At 36.2% G+C, this 17,309-nt stretch overlaps 1 protein-coding gene across 2 annotated transcripts in view; it reads right to left on the bottom strand.

The window, feature by feature from the left end:
• Window positions 1-17,309, bottom strand: part of LOC127868777 (mitochondrial Rho GTPase 1-like) — a 32,957-nt gene that overhangs the window by 8,866 nt on the left and 6,782 nt on the right. For both annotated transcript variants that reach the window (XM_052410842.1, XM_052410843.1), the window contains exons 7-18: window positions 17,175-17,225; window positions 15,681-15,782; window positions 13,523-13,621; window positions 12,594-12,714; window positions 11,828-11,948; window positions 11,344-11,428; window positions 9,366-9,511; window positions 7,733-7,827; window positions 5,640-5,731; window positions 4,736-4,858; window positions 2,601-2,726; window positions 935-1,131 (exon numbers count right to left, since the gene is read on the bottom strand). In XM_052410842.1, coding sequence (XP_052266802.1) covers window positions 935-1,131; window positions 2,601-2,726; window positions 4,736-4,858; window positions 5,640-5,731; window positions 7,733-7,827; window positions 9,366-9,511; window positions 11,344-11,428; window positions 11,828-11,948; window positions 12,594-12,714; window positions 13,523-13,621; window positions 15,681-15,782; window positions 17,175-17,225 — 1,358 coding nt within the window. The remainder of the gene's footprint in view (window positions 1-934; window positions 1,132-2,600; window positions 2,727-4,735; window positions 4,859-5,639; window positions 5,732-7,732; window positions 7,828-9,365; window positions 9,512-11,343; window positions 11,429-11,827; window positions 11,949-12,593; window positions 12,715-13,522; window positions 13,622-15,680; window positions 15,783-17,174; window positions 17,226-17,309) is intronic.

The raw sequence follows: 17,309 nt of genomic DNA, 5'->3' as shown, positions 1-17,309 counted from the left end.
CATCGGGACCATTTGCAAACTTATCTGAGATATATATAAAAACAAATCTATTCACCAAGTTTCATGTTGATTGGGCAAAAAATGTGACTTCTAGTGTTCACAAGCTTTTTTTTACTATATAAATATAAGAAAACTGCCCCCCCCCCCCCGGCAGCCATGTTATTCAACTGACCGTAACCATTTTCCAACTCAACTCTCGTATCAAGGAAACAACTGTTCTGACCAAATTTCATGAAAATTGGGCCAAAAATGTGACTTCTAGAGTGTTCACATGTTTTCACTATATACATATCGAGAAAAATTCCCCGCCCACTGGCGGCCATGTTTTTTCACCGATCTGGACCATTTTCGAACTCGTCCGACCAATGTTTTGATTAACTTTCATGATGATTGGGCAAAAATTGTGACTTCTAGAGTGTTTACAAGGTTCCTTTATAGCAAAATAAGGAAAACTGCCCCGCCCATTGGCGGCCATGTTTTTCAACGGACCGGAACCGCTTTTGAACTCAACCAACATATCATTAAGACAAACATTTTGACAAAGTTACATGAAGATTGGGCATAAAATGTGACTTCTACAGTGTTAACAAGTTTTTTTCTTTTTTTTGACCTAGTGCCTAGTCCCGGCACGACCCAGTTTCGAACTCGACCGAGATTTTATTGGGACGAAGCTTCTGACCAAGTTTCGTGAAGATCTGACAATAAATGTGGCCTCTAGAGTGTTTACAAACAAATGTTAATGGACGGACGGACGACGGACAAAGACCGGTCACAAAAGCTCACCTGAGCAATCAGGTGAGCTAAAAATTACCAGGAAAGAAAGAAAACATCACCTGTACACAGTACACAAAGAGTACAAGAGGAACATAACTGAACTAAGAACAAGTACCAACAAACTGTCTGACAAGAAAACGAGACAAACAAAATGACTCACGGGTAGGCAGCCATGGTGGCCAGTTTTACGTAGACGTCCTTGTTGACTCGGTCTATACACGTGAACCTCTGGGGCGGGGGCAGCTTGAACTTCTCACAGAAAGCCTTGGGGGTCATGCTGTAGTCCTGTCTCACTTCCTGGTGCTCAACCTTGCATGCAACTATGAGGGTGGGCACACGACTGTCCAGGAAGTGCTTCTACAAACAATAACCAGCTGTGATTTAGTATAAATATAGGAAATACTAAGCTCTAAACTGAAAGTTATAAAGGCTTGTCGATTGGACATTAAAAGCTTTTGATTTCTCTAGAGTTTGGGCAAATTATTATGCCCCCCTTCGAAGAAGAGGGGGTATATTGCTTTGCTCATGTCGATCCGTCGGTCTGTCGGTCGGTCTGTCGGTCCGTCCACCAGGTGGTTGTCAGACGATAACTCAAGACACTTGGGCCTAGGATCATGAAACTTGATAGGTAGAAATATCATGACTCGCAGATGACCCCTATTGATTTTCAGGTCACTAGGTCAAAGGTCAAGGTCACAGTGACCCGAAATAGTAAAATGGTTTCCGGATGATAACTCAAGAACGCTTAGGCCTAGGATCATGAAACTTGATAGGTAGATTGATCAGGACTCGCAGATGACCCCTATTGATTTTGAGGTCACTAGGTCAAAGGTCAAGGTCACAGTGACCCGAAATAGTAAAATGGTTTCCGGATGATAACTCAAGAACGCTTAGGCCTAGGATCATGAAACTTAATAGGTAGATTGATCATGACTCGCAGATGACCCCTATTGATTTTCAGGTCACTAGGTCAAAGGTCAAGGTCACGATGACCCGAAATAGTAAAATGGTTTCCGGATGATAACTGGAGAATGCTTATTCCTAGGATCATGAAACTTGATAGGTAGATTGATCATGACTCGCAGATGACCCCTATTGATTTTCAGGTCACTAGGTCAAAGGTCAAGGTCACAGTGAAAAAAAACATATTCACACAATGGCTCTCACTACAACGGAGAGCCCATATGGGGGGCATGCATGTTTTACAAACAGCCCTTGTTAGCAGTTTGTTACCATAATCATGTCACACAATAATCAAATTGCCATTGAAAAATTCATAAATAATTGATTCCTTATTTGAGAGGAAATGTGAAGGGTGTCAAAACAACGTACAGTCGTGTTTTTTATTATTTGATGGGACATTAAAATGCCGACTGTAATAAATGTTATAGGATATTTAAATGCACACATATGTACTGAAATAAAAACTGGGAGTGTGAATTTTAATGTGCATTATGCTCATCGTGCAATAAGATCACACTCACTCTGTAGTCAGTGACATGTTTTGATAAGATGCCAGAGGCCTACCTTCAATTAATGGAATTTGTTTGTTATACTCAGGCTTTATGCCAATAAGTATCATAACTGGGTAATTATTACTGAAATCATGTCACGAAAAAAAAATTGGCCAAAAATGGAGTTGTCTGAAAATTTAGATTTATTACGGTATCTAACCAAAAAGGATTCAATGTGCAACTTGTATGACAATCAAAAAATGCATAATGCAATTGATTTTCACGGGATCCTCCAACAACCAACCTTAGACAAAACCAAAGGTGGAAACAATGTTCAAACACTGGTCCATTATTTGTCAGCCTTGATCTTACCATGAACATCTTTGCACAGAACTCAAAGGACCTGGGATTGGTGACGTCATAGAGTAGACAGGCCACATCACAGTTGGTCTCTGTGGGGGACAACATTTCTGAGGAGGCCACATCCACCTCGTGTAACTGTAACCAGACAGGTAAGTAGTCTTGATTGCGCTGTGCTCTGGGGAAATGGCCCTTAAAGCATATGCGTTTAGCCCCATTTTGCAAGAGCAAGGCTCAATAAGTAGTTGGAGATAATTGACATGACGCCTGGACGATGATAGCTCTGCCCACTTAATCACGTGGCTCAGCGGGTAGCAAACCTAGACAAGCTAACACCAAAATGGCTTCTTTGCCTATAGATTGCATATAGATTTACGCAATATTCCGGATGATTTTTATGGACTTTTTCGCACCATATAACACTTGTAAAAGGGGGTTGTGTCATTTAGTTATTATGCAAAGGTAAAAATATACGTTTATAGAGAACATCAGCTATTTATAACATTTTTTTCCAGTACATTAAACACGCTCTCAAACGCTTGCTCGCTTACCAAAATCGAACCTGTTACTACGTGTAATGGTGTTATTAGCAACAAATTAACACTTATACACCGGTATTTACCCATGTTATTTACGAAAATATTAACGAAACATTTTTCCTCGTGCAGTTCCCCAAGTAACCGCATTTATTGGTTATATCAGTAATAATAACTCTTATACAATGGCATTTATCGATATGTTTTTATTAAAATAGTAACATAAAATGGTTTTCAATTGTTTTTGACACACACAAAAACTCGATTAATAACGGGGATTTCGTTATGTAACGCAAAGTGGGTACCAATATTCTCTTTTATTTTACATGCACACGTCATATAATTCATACTTTATAATGCTTAGTTATTGCTTATATGACATCTCCAGTTTTTTAAAATAAATTAATGTTCTATAAGGGGGATCTCGGTAATTCTACACATTAAAAACTTCCATTCGCTCTTGTCAAGACCGCATTTCCGCGTTGGAAATCTTTCTGGATACCAAAAGTCAGAGATACATAATCCCTATTTACACCGTTTTGCAATATTTCATTTCCGTTTTTTTTAACAAAAAAAAACGAAACTCGTTGGAAAAAATGAGAACTAGGCATTCGATCTCCAAGTGTGGATTAAAAGCGTGCATTGGTGACACCACATGTCTGCACAAGTGTAGATACCGTTATTAAGATAAGATATCGCGTGTCACCTTCAAATAACATGTATAATGACAATAAAGTGCATTACTATCAGAGTAATAAAACAGCATGAATAAGGCTTCATGCTGGGTTTTACTTCTCTTAAAGTAATGCAGATGAACCTTGCTTCTATTAATCGCCTAGTAACTGACAATACTATTAAAAACATGAACTATTATGTCATGATCAGATCGATAACATAAACTATTTAAATCTGCTAGTATATTCGATAATAAGATATTGTAATTGTCTTTGACAGTGTTGACGGTCAGTTGTTCGTAGGGACGACCGCTTGCATTCATCCATCTCTTACACTTCTCAAGATCTCTTTTCGGCTTTGGAAACAATATAAATTCAATGCCACCAACTAATCTGACAGGATATCGATTTTCTGAGTTACATAATCCCCATTGACACCGTTTTACCATTTTAATCTATGTTTTTTAAAGAGGAAAACAAAAGAAACTCGTTGAAATAAAAGTGAACCTAGACATAGCTTGTCTAGGAAATGGCGGACAGTTGCTAACTCGCGCGCCCAATTAATCGATCGCTGATAAGTAGATCAATTCTTAGATAAGGAATTGATTGACAGGCAGCGTCATGTCAATTGTACATGTATTGTACATAGGTCATTATTTTAGGTGAAAAATACATAAAACATATGAACATGCAAAAAGTCTTGGTACTTCTTTTTCTGATACAGAGGTTGAAAAATCAATAAAAACAATTTCTTACTGGTACTAACATTTTATCATAATGTCAAGCCAACAACATGGGCGATTTAAAAACAAAATAGACAGTTGGAAATAAAAGATGCAGTTCAATGAATATACAAGATGACATCAATTCTATGCTCAAAAATTCAGTTCTTAATGTATTTCAACTCTTTAAGGCTGTATATTACTGTGTTTCTCACCATGAGGTATTTCTCCTGTCCGTACACCTGTACTGTGTTGATGGTGAACTTTGACAGCTGATCCTTGTTCAGTGTAGCCACATAGCGGAGATTCCTGCCCAGCAAACCTTGCAGAAAGGCCGTCTGAAAACATGTGAGTGAGCGTAAAGTGTCCATCAGATTGGCCTGTGCAGTCTGCAGTTTATTTTGGGAAGACACTTTCCGCCAAGACTGGATTTTTGTTTGTTAAAGACTTCCTTCAAATAAAAATTGTACAACCACAGAAAAATTCATCTCTGATTAGATTGTGTGCACTGCACGGGCTAGTCTGAGACGATACTTAACGCACATGCATTACATGAGAAAGTTTTCTCACAGCGTGGCTGATATAAAAGACTTCAATACAACAACCATGGACATTCCATCAAAGTTCAAACAGAAGTAAGCACTATGCTTCTGTATGCAAATACTTGTAATGTAATTTACAACCTTAAGGCTAAAAACAAGCTGTTGTGCACTAACAGTCTTTTCAACTTAATTTTATCAAGTTTTGAGACCAATGCAATAACTTGTAAAAACCTGCATTAATCCATGCAAATTATATGAGTAAAGCAAACAACTATGGAAACTCGCACATCGTAAGCATCGTCCAGATATTATGATCATTTGTGCCAATTTATTTTGAAATCCCATCATGTACAACATAGATTTGAGCTGGCCGGAAATATCCTCCACAAACATACAAACACAAACACACACAAACACGTACAGAGGTGAAACTATATGCCCTTACGCCATAATCATGGGACAGAACAAAATCTTCAACCAGCTAATATCACCAGGTTTAGATTAAATTTTATATCAACACTATTAAGTTGTTAAATATGGATTGAGCAATAAAAGATATCTGTAATTTCCTACCCACCTTTCCAACATTCTTTGGCCCAAGAACATGACATCGGAAGACATTTCTGGCAGTTTGCCTCTTCTGAAGATCTATTTTCTTATCCCTGGTCACTGTCAACACATATTTATGGATGAGAATATGGCTTGCCACCATTTACCAAATATTATATGATCATGCATAAAACTTTAAAATTCTGTCCTATATTCATACTAGGTTTTGTTTAAGTACATGTTTCACTAGTAAAAATTACATCAGTACAGAAAGTAATTGCAATATTCCTTCATCTCTAAAACCCCCTTACTGTACAAAAACTACTGTATCCATCCAGCGATTTTCTTTGTCCAATTGGGAAAAGTACCTGTACCGGTTGAATTGGGAAAAAACGAGTCGTGAAAAACTCAAAATTGGGAAAAATCTTGTCGTGAAAACCTCAAATTGGGAAATTGGTTTATTTGATTTTTTGCTCCCAAATACTATGAAATTGAAAACTAAGTGTTTTCAAGCTGTCAATATTATATTTATCTCGGTTCAAGCCATATAGCTGCAAAGGGAAACTAACTAAATGTTGCATTTTCCAAAAAAAATAAAAAAATATTTGTATTTTAACCTTAAATTGGGAATTTTTTGGACAGCAATTGGGAAATTTGTAGTTTTTTCGTAATTGGGAAAGTGCCGTTTACCGGTACTTTATAAAGAAGGAAAAAAATCGCTGCCATCATAACAGTATTTAAATATGACCCGCCACATACTCAAACAGGTCTTATCTCAAAGCTATTGTGAAGGAGCTACCCTGTCCACTAATGAGACAACAAAACCTTGTAAGACTATAAACAGGGGTGTGATTGAGGCAAAGTCAGAGGGGAGGAAAATAATGTAGACTGATTTTGACTACGCGAATGGCGCACATAACGCAATGACAAACATAAAAACAGACATTAAAATAAACAACTTTTTGAACTTCATAACAATATTTCTTTATAAAAACCTGTTAAACTTCACATTTAACATACTGAGGATGCAAAGTAAACAGTTAAGTATTTATTGTGATCAATAGCAGCAGATTTTCAATGTATTGAATGACAGTTAATAGACTAAATATAAACAAACACACTTGAGTGTTCTTCTGGTGTTAATGATGCATTAACTGAGTTAAATTAATATATTTAATTTGTTTACCTTTCAATATCTTGCATTTCACATCTTCACTCAGTTCAAAGCTATTTCTGTTAACTGAACAGCGTGACAAACATAATAAAGCAGAATATGCATATGAATCTGATTATACACAGACCCACTGACATATAAAAATCAAATCACGTTTGTCTATTTCCATGTTCGAACGATACTCTCTAAATTGTTTTACTTCGCGAGTAGACTACACTCCAATTTGCAAACAGTGAAACACCGGTTTCCGTGACAAAAATTCAGTGGGCACATTTCTTAACAAAATATGTGTTGCTTGTATCTAAAACGTAGTCTTTTTTTTGACAAACACATTTCATTATTCCTATCAGACTAGGTGATGTCAGTCGTTTATTCGATTGCTATTTGTTATTTCAATAATCTTAATTTTCTCTTCACAACGGCGCCATTTGCAAACAAATCACAGAGCGCATTTTAAGAACACGATTTTAATTGGAAGATTGGGAAACAACAGCCAATTATATGGCTCGATTTAAAAATGCTTAGGCAGAATCTACCAGTGTAAAATGCGGAGAGATTTCGCGGTCCGCGGATACTTCGGGACGCTTATGAAATACGTCCGTGGAATCGATGGTAGCCCTTCTCCCCCACATTTTTAAAAACAAATTTACGCAAATCTCAGAAGTGACACCCGGGACAACCCGATCCGCGGAAATCCGCAGATCCGCGGAAAAATCACACCCCTTATAAAGCATGCAGCTAAGCCTCTGACCAGCCTGTGCGATTGCTGGCCGCATATGGCATAAGACCCATTTTCGCATGAAGCAGCTCATATATTCACGCATAAATGGTCAGTGCTGGATGATTATTGTCAAGCTATAACTATAAAGCAATCAGTCATTTTGAAACACTAATGGAACAATTGATTTCTACAAAATATATTTTAAGTAAAAATTAAATTCAGTTACCTTGAATGGCTGTAACAGTTGTGTCATGATGATAATGATATCCCAGATATGCTAAATTTTCCAGACATGATGTGTGCTGCAACAATGTTGTCAACCTGCCAACAAGATACAAATGTGAGGAATACAAATTATTTATCTTTGTTTACGAGAATTTCCATAAGTGCTTTGTATGCATAGTCTTGTCTCTTGTGGTTTATAAAGGCATTTGAGCCACTTCTATTTGATAATTGTTATATTAATTCTTAGAATTTTGTGTTCTAGTGATTTTCTTGGGGGTGGCAAAATACTGCTTTTTCCAAATAAACAGAATTACACATTTTTATGCACTATGTTAAGTACATAACTTAACTTATACCAATAGGTTTGATCATTAAACAATTTCAGATTAAAACAAGAGCTTCCTTCATATGATGACAAATGCCCCCGATAAACGCTTTGATAGAAGTTATGAGGATTTTTCGAAACCGAAACGCAGATTTCGAAACCTAAATGCGGACCCTAAGTTCAAGGTCAAGGTCAAAGGGGTCAAAATTTGTGTTTGTATGGAAAGGCCTTGTCCATATACACATGCATAACAAATATGAAGATTGCATTTGAAGCGACATAGAAGTTATGATCATTTTTCTAAACCTAAACGCAAAGTGTGACGGACAGACGGACGGACAGACAGTGCGATCACTATATGCCCTCCTTCGGGGGCATAAAAATTAACAAGATATTAAATCAATTAGTAATACTTTTAATTCACAATATTAGGGTTCGAAAAATGAAACTTACTACAATTTTTCTGCGTGGATAAGAACAAACCTTTGTCAAAGCTGATTAAGAATGGAAATAACACAAAATACTATTTAACGCTTTCCTGCTAAGATGTAAAATAAAAATGGCTATAAGCAACTAGGATAAAACCAACAAGGGACAAAATTGTCACAAAACCAGGTTTTCATTGTGAAAAAAAATCTGATAAAGGGAGAAAACTCAAACTGAACTTTTGAAATGAACAAACAAAATTAACCACCTTTGTAAGTTTTTTTTTTTTTTTAATCTATTTTTAGTCGTGGCGACCTTGACATTGGAGATATTGACGTGATTCTTTCGTGCGACACACCGTCCCATGATGGTGAACAAATATGCCAAATGATTTTAAAATCTCACAATGAATGACATAGTTATGGCCAGGACAAGCTCATTTATGGCCATTTTTGACCTTTGAACTCAAAGTGTGACCTTGACCTTGGAGATATCGACGTAATTATTTCGCGCGACACACCGTCCAATGATGGTGAACAAATGTGCCAAATGATTTTAAAATCTGACAATGAACGACATAGTTATGGCCCGGACAAGCTTGTTCCGCCCGCCCGCCAGCCAGCCCGCCCGCATTCGCTAATCTAATAACCAGTTTTTTCCTTCGGAAAACCTGGTTAAAAACAGCCTGCGCATAGCTTGCAGTCTGTTCAGGATGTATGTTCTTTGCTGCTCATCAGTATCTAAGGCTGGAATTGAAGCCTTTTAAAATTGAATCTAGTAAGAAAGGTCTTAAATTGAATTTTATTTTCTAAGCGACAACACACGCATCAAAATGCCCATCTTAGCATTAAATGGTTTACCACCCCTGGAAGCCATGACTTACGTCCACTGTGCCATGAATCCCTGCAAATTTATCCAGCCACTGTTGTTGGTACACACTGTGTTGTTCACATCAGGGCCCCACGGACATCTGGGACACGTGCTAAACAAATTGGTCAGTTCCGTGGGGGACAACGCGCCATCATGATCCTGAAGTTGCACCAGAAAAGTGGCTTTGTCAGCCAAGTTCAAGGGCAATTTACATTTCCAGACATAACAAACTATGATTTTATGGAACAAAAGGGCCTGAAAGGCCCAAAGTCGCTCACCTGAGATAACAAGATATTATTGGGACAAATCTTCTGACCAAGTTTCATGAAGATCGGAAAATAAATGTGGCCTCTAGAGTGTTAACAAGGTTTTACTATAGCCATATAAGGAAAAATGCCCCGCCCCGTGGTGGCCATGTTTTTCAACCAACTGGCATCATTTTTTCATTCGTCCAAGATATTATCGGGATGAATCTTCTGACCAAGTTTCATGAAGATCGGACAGTAAATGTGGTCTCTAGAGTGTTAACAAGATTTTACTATAGCCATATAAGGAAAATTGCCCTGCCCCTTGAAAGCCATGTTTTTCAAGCAAACATAATTATTTTCAAACTAATCCAAGATATCATTGAGACCAATCATCTGACCAAATTTCATGAAGACTGGACAATAAATGTGGCCTCTAGAGTGTTAACAAGGTTTTACTATAGCCATATATAGCCAAATAAGGAAAAATGCCCCGCCCCCTGGTGGCCATGTTTTTAAAGCAACCAAAACCATTTTCGAACTCATCCAAGATATCATTGGAACAAATCTTCTGACCATGTTTCAGGATGATCGGAAAATAAATGTGACCTCTAGAGTGTTAACAAGGTTTTACTATAGCCATATACGGAAAAATGCCCCGCCCCTGTGGTGGCCATGTTTTTCAACCAACCGGCATCATTTTTGGACTCGTCCAAGATTATATTGGGATGAATCTTCTGACTGAGTTTCATGAAGATTTGACTATAAATATGGCCTCTAGAGTGTTAACAAGATTTTACTATAGTCATATATAGCCATATAAGGAAAAATGCCCCGCCCCTTGGCAGCCATGTTTTTCAAGCAAATGTAACCATTTTCGAAGACATCCAAAACATCAATAAGACAAATCTTCTGACTAAATTTCATAAAGAGTGGGCAATAAATGTGGCCTCTAGAGTGTTAACAAGGTTTTAATATAGCCATATAAGGAAAATGCCCCGCACCCTGGCGGCCATGTTTTTAAACCAACCGGCATCATTTTTGAGCTCGTCCTAGATATTATTGGAATAAATCTTCTGACCAAGTTTCATGAAGATTGGACAATAAATGTGGCCTCTAGAGTGTTAACAAGATTTTACTATAGCCATATAAGGAAAAATGCCCCGCCCCTTGGCAGCCATGTTTTTCAAGCAAAGGTTACCATTTTTTAACTCATCCAAGATATCATTGGGACAAATCTTCTGACCAAGTTTCATGAAGATCGGAAAATAAATGTGGCCTCTAGAGTGTTAACAAGGTTTTACTATAGCCATATAAGAAAAAATGCCCCGCACCCTGGCGGCCATGTTTTTCAACCAACCAGCATCATTTTCGAACTCATCCAAGATATTATTGGGATGAATCTTATGACCAAGTTTCATGAAGATCAGACAATAAATGTGGCCTCTAGAGTGTTAACAAGATTTTACTATAGCCATATATAGCCATATAAGGAAAAATGCCCCGCCCCTTGGCAGCCATGTTTTCAAGCAAACGTTTCCATTTTCGAACTCATCCAAGACATCATTGAGACCAATCTTCTGACAAAATTTCATGAGGATTGGACAATAAATGTGCCCTCTAGAGAGTTAACAAGGCAAATGTTGACGCCGCACAACGCACAACGGACAAAAGGCTATCACAAAAGCTCACCATGAGCACATTGTGCTCAGGTGAGCTAAAAAAGGTTAACTTTGTATAACTCACCTCATCAAATTTTTCAAATAAATTTGTTAAGAATTGCACTGCTTCATATGTCAACTCTGTTGTACTTCCAACTCCTACATTTAATCTGTAATAGAAACAAATCTCGGATATTAAAATATCATTGAAATATCAAACAGCTTAAAAATGAAATATGGGTGTATTTTTATATCACATTTTTTTTCAAGCTTTCAATAGATGTAATACATAAACAAGAGCTGCATTTATGAAACATTATACAGGCATTATTATTATTATATTTTTGACAAAAGTTAAAAGCTTGAAATTATCCTAAAATATACACATGTGTATTAACATTTTCCTTCAATATTTCTACAAAACACCACTTAAACACAACCATTTTATATCAAACTATCCAAGAAATTCCATAACATGGAGACAGATTATTAACCACATTAAAAACACACTAACATTAATAATAATACAGTTTACATTATTTTAAACAAATAAAAGAATGGAAACTTACTTAGGTTCTAATATGTCTTTTCTTAGTATCAGGTTATCATCATAACCAAATTTCCTAAGCACTGTCCATATAGTCTCTATTTTCTGCCTTTCTCGGAACAAATCCATTAGAAAGAGAAACCCTAAAAATATAGAAATAAACATTTCACAATATATGACTAATTGCTATTAAACATCTCTTATCATTTTCCACGTTCATTTTCAGCCTACAAAGGATTTCATTTCTAACCTATTCTATAGGTCTTTCTTTACTGTAGAGGAAATTATTTGATTTAGAGAATAGTGTGTTTATGTTATGAATATGGCATCCCTTTGAACAGAAGTATCACAATCAAGACAATCTAAGTCAATGGAAAAATGTGTGAACAATATTTTATCATTTACAAGCCAGTCTTTCCTACAGAAGAGAAAATATACAGACCAGTTGTAAATATCAACTGTCTTAATGAAGTTGGCATATTTTATTTATGACGGAATACCACAATTTTCAAGACTGTAAGTCCACCATTTCGATTTCCTCTCCAGCAAATTTTACATTTTTACTAATAATATCTGGCAGGCCTTTGGTCTCACCATATCTGTCACCAGTTCATTGTACTAATTTTTTGTACTTTACCGGGGTACTCAAAGTATTGTCAGTAAAAGTTGTACGTCCATATGCCAGCATATTCATACAAACATTTCCAACACACAAAATAATGCCTACACATCAAGCCTACCAACCAACAACCCACATAAGCATTATCCCAGACAGTGGCTGCCCTCACCTTTCATGGTGAATCCAAAGTAGGCCCCTCTCCAGGCAACCCCATCCCCTATGTGGCTCTGTATGACCTGCTTCACCTCGTCTAGGGCCTGGGGCTGGACTGGCACATCAAAACAATGCCTCTACAAACACGATAACGTGCATGGATGACAAATGTCAGGCACATCAAAACAATTCCTCTACAAAAACATGAAGAAGCATTTATAATAGATTTCAATCATTTGCTATGGGTTGTTTTGGTAAGTGTTTTTTTTGCAGTTTTTAAAGTATCACCGTCATATCACTGCCATCAGTAAAAATGTCTCCTGGGAAAGCTTAGCTGATCTAAAGTGTATAACAATAATAAGTGTACATATGGGCCTTGTTCTGGGAAAACAGGGCTTTATGAATGAATGTAAAACATCTACCATGAGTAGCCAGTGCTGATTTGAGCTTAGAAGAGACTTCCTTTAAGACGAAAAATTCCATAAAAGCGGAGAGACACTTCAGACACATGCATGAAGCCCAGTTTCCTGAGAACGAGGCTCGTAGTTATGTCAGCAACTAACAACTGACCTACTTGAATCAAGAGATATGGGGAGAAAAACTAGAAATATTTTCATTACCAATCTCCTCATATGTTATGATTGGGATTTGAACACATGCAATGCTTTGTTATTTAAAGAAAAAGAAGCATAAATGAAAATGTGTTTAATTAATTTCTCAGTCAGAAACAATGAACCTGTTTCAACATGCACCATTAAATTGTTTACTCCTACGTTGATCAACTGGTGCTGACCTCATATGCTTATTATTACCACAGATCTTTAGGAATCACTGTATGCAGAAAAAACATATTTAATCTTAAAAATTCTTTTCACAAAAGCATACCTCAATGAATGCACATTCATCATTAAATAAAACCTTAAGGAGTTCAAAATGAAAGTTTACCTGGAACGTGAAAATCTCGTCATCGTTAAGGATCTGATCATTGTCCAAGTCACAAATCTTGAAAATTCTTTGTAAGGCACCTTTACATGCTTTGGTCAACTGAAACAAAAAAACAGACATTGACTTCGTGAAAATATATATGCCAGATATCTTAGTTAAATCATAATTCAAATCAACTACATAAATTTCACAAGAGTGACAAAGGTTCACTCCCATGAAAACTATTCAGGAACTAATCTTTTCTGAGCATCTTTTGCAATCTTTCCATAGGCATGTGTGAACTTGGCAGAGATATCATATGAGAACTGTTTTGAGCAAGATTTATGATGATCAAGCAAATAATGTGACTTTAAGTGAGGTTACAAGGTTTTACAATAGTCATTATAGGAACATTGCCCCTCCCACTGGTTGCAATTATTTTCAATGAACCATTGCAATTTTTTAAGCTCATTTCCTTAATATCATAAGAATACATGTTCTGACAAAGATTTATGATAAATTTTTTATGTAAAGAGTATTCACAAGATTAAAGCCATATATATATATAATGAAATCTCTTAGAGAATACTTCTGCAACAGACCAGAACCATTTTTAAACTAGGTCTAGTTATCATTAATGCATATGTTCTGAGCAAATGAAATGACCAAAGGGCACAAAATGAGACTTCAAGATTACTCACAAGGTTTAACTATATCCATATAGCGAAAACTGCTTGCCCGTGGCAGCCATGTCTTTGAACTGACAGGCACCATTTTTTGAACTCCGCAAAAACATTATCAGAACAAATGTTCTTAGCAAGTTTCATTACAATTTGGAAAAAATTATGACTTCTTCAGTGTTCACATATTTTTTATTTAACCTAGAAACCTAGATATTGACCAAACTCTACCAATTTTTGAACTCAATTAAAATATCATTTTAACAAAAGTTCTGACAAAATTTCATGAAGATTGGACAATACATTTTAGCCTCAAGAGTGCTCAAACGGTACATGTTGACAATGGACAACTGATAAAAGAGAATAACAAAAGCTCACCATGAGCATACTGAGCTCAGGTGTATTAATAAAATAATCAAGCGTTTCATGATCAAAATATACCTTTTTTATTTAAACTTCATATAAATAACAATAATGAATACATATTCATTGATTAGAGCAAAGAATGTAATCCAAAGTTCCAAACAATATACAAACATTCAACAACAGGCCTATTCTAGCAATGGTAATTTATCAGTTAAATTATCGCATCATGGCATCAAGCTAAAAGATTAGCATACTGCATTAGTGCTGCAACAATATACCGGTATATCGGTATATATCGCAATACGCAATTCGCATATTGTATTGCGATACGATTTTCATCATACCGGTACGAAAATTTTACTAAAATTAATTCACATTTCGTCCAGAAAAGCCATCCGAAATAACGATATCAAGGTAAACAAAGCAAAGTGGTGTAAATAAATTTTTACGTAAAAATAGCATTCTAAAAAGTGTATTATACGGAGTAGCGTTGTTACATGGGAGCATTCGTTCGATGCTTTTGAACAGATTATCGTTAAATTAATTGTGCACAACTGTAAATGTTTCGTTCGATTCGGAATTGAGCATTTTTAATTTGCATCCGAATTTCGGAAACACGCTTCAAAATTTTAATGCTTACGCGACAATAAAAAATAGCGTCAAATAAAAAGTGCTTTATCCTTTGTCTCAATAAAAAGTGCGCGAAAATTATGCAGACATGTAGAACGTCGCATGGAAAGTATGGGTGAATTTTTTGTTGTATAAAAACGGGAACATCACGTCAGGCGAATACGCGTGTTCAGTGAAAACAAAAACGTCCCGGTTGGACGTTATTTCATCACGTTATTTCATCACATCTTGAAATAGTAACAAATGCCATAATGTTTCTGATACTTAGGAAAATGTGCTGAGTTTGTGTTGCTTGTTATTCTTGAGCACATATATAGTAAATATTTACCAGAATTTGCTTTAAAACTGGAATAAACGGGATTATGGGGTAATTGGCGAGTTATAATTCTGGGACAAGTTAACAATATATTGCGATATATTGCAATACGTGTTTTTGAACTGACAATATATTGCAATACGGTTTTTGGCGTATTGTTGCAGCACTATACTGCATATATTCTCACCTCCTTTTCCTCTGCGTTGTATATAGGTGCCTGGGGATGGAGCACCGCTTTCTGTGCATAGTAAAACAGCTCACTGATGTTCTTGAGACTCTTGGCTGAACACTGAAGTGCAAGATGGGTTTGCTTATTTATTGGTATTTTATTCCATTTCTACATTACATTACTCCAGGAGTGTCATTATTTGTAAAAAGCCAATTTCATATCAACTTATCAAAGTGGCAATGGATCTATCAAGCTCCTTAATTATATAACAATTCACAGTTAATGAAGAAACTATTGGTAAATATTTTGTAATTATTTAAATCCATGATTTAATTGGCACTCAGTTTCTCATCACAAGCTTGCAAACCACACATTTCCTGGGTAAGTCTTATTAAAGGAACTACAGTCTAACCTGTCAATAAAGACCACTCAAGGGATTTGGTCGTTGTGATCTTTGTTCACAGGTGGTCTTTATTCCCAGGGTCGATTGAAACTTTGCAAAATATGCTAGTAGTTTTTTAATAGGTACCTTATTTATGTAGGAGCTCTTTTGTTTAAATGTTTGAATACTTATGCATGTATAATGAAATAAAGGATTGAAAACACAGTTTTGTTTTTATATTTATTATTTCCATTTTCCCTTATGTTTTAATTATTTATTTCATTATTCATATACATTATAAATAACTATTGATATACATGTATATGTACATGTAATTCATAATGTTCTGTATTTGATTTTTGCCTACACCAAGATTACTAGGCACTTGTCTACAAATGTAACCTTTACCTAACAAACTAATGACCTTAACGCTTACGCTTGGAAGCCATGATGGTAAACTTGAACTGACAATTTACTTATCAATAATCTACGCACGCCTTATCACGGAGAAATTTAAGACGGAAATGACTATCAAAATTATTGTATTTAAGGCATCGTAATTAATATGAAACTATTAATTTCCTTAATGAGTTGATAAAAGCCCCAAATTTGTCTTTGATATTTTCAACAATTAGTACATAAATCGCGAGACACTAAAATACAAAGGCGAATTTTTACACTTTTGACAAACTGTCAGATGCATAAAAGAAGCAGGCGACTACCAATTAGCAATGCGTGTTAAATAAACAACCAACTGCTATCGAGTGAAATAAACTGTCACTTGCCAATATCTCCATAGCGATCGACGAGTCCACTGGTAAGATGTGTATCACGTGACTACACAGCGTCACGGCGGCCATTTTGTTTTTTGAAAGTTGCGAAATCGTTGATTTTTATGATTGCAGTGGTCGTTGTAAGCTATCAAAATGGACTTTTGGGAATGTAAAAGGGCGGTCTTTGGTCTTTGTTCGCAGGTGGGCTTTATTTGCAGGTTCAATATATAGTGAAATCGTTAGGGAGGAAATCGGTGTGTTCGTTATTGACTGTTGGTCACTATTAAGAGGCGGTCGCTCAGGCAGGTTGGACTGTATAACCCTTTGCATAAGTCTATGAAATAATGTGAAACTTACCGATATACATGTCTCCACTTCTGCAAACTCATTTAAAATTGGTCTCATTGACTGAAAACAAAGAAAACCAATACCAGTTACCACTAGATTAAAGAAATACCAGTATTCAGCTTTATGGTATCACATTCACAGAAA

This window comes from Dreissena polymorpha, chromosome 2, assembly GCF_020536995.1.
Source record: "Dreissena polymorpha isolate Duluth1 chromosome 2, UMN_Dpol_1.0, whole genome shotgun sequence".
In the NCBI taxonomy this organism is placed as follows: domain Eukaryota; kingdom Metazoa; phylum Mollusca; class Bivalvia; order Myida; family Dreissenidae; genus Dreissena; species Dreissena polymorpha.
The sequence above is the reverse complement of the archived record's forward strand: the minus strand, read 5'-3'. Positions and strand labels throughout refer to the sequence as shown.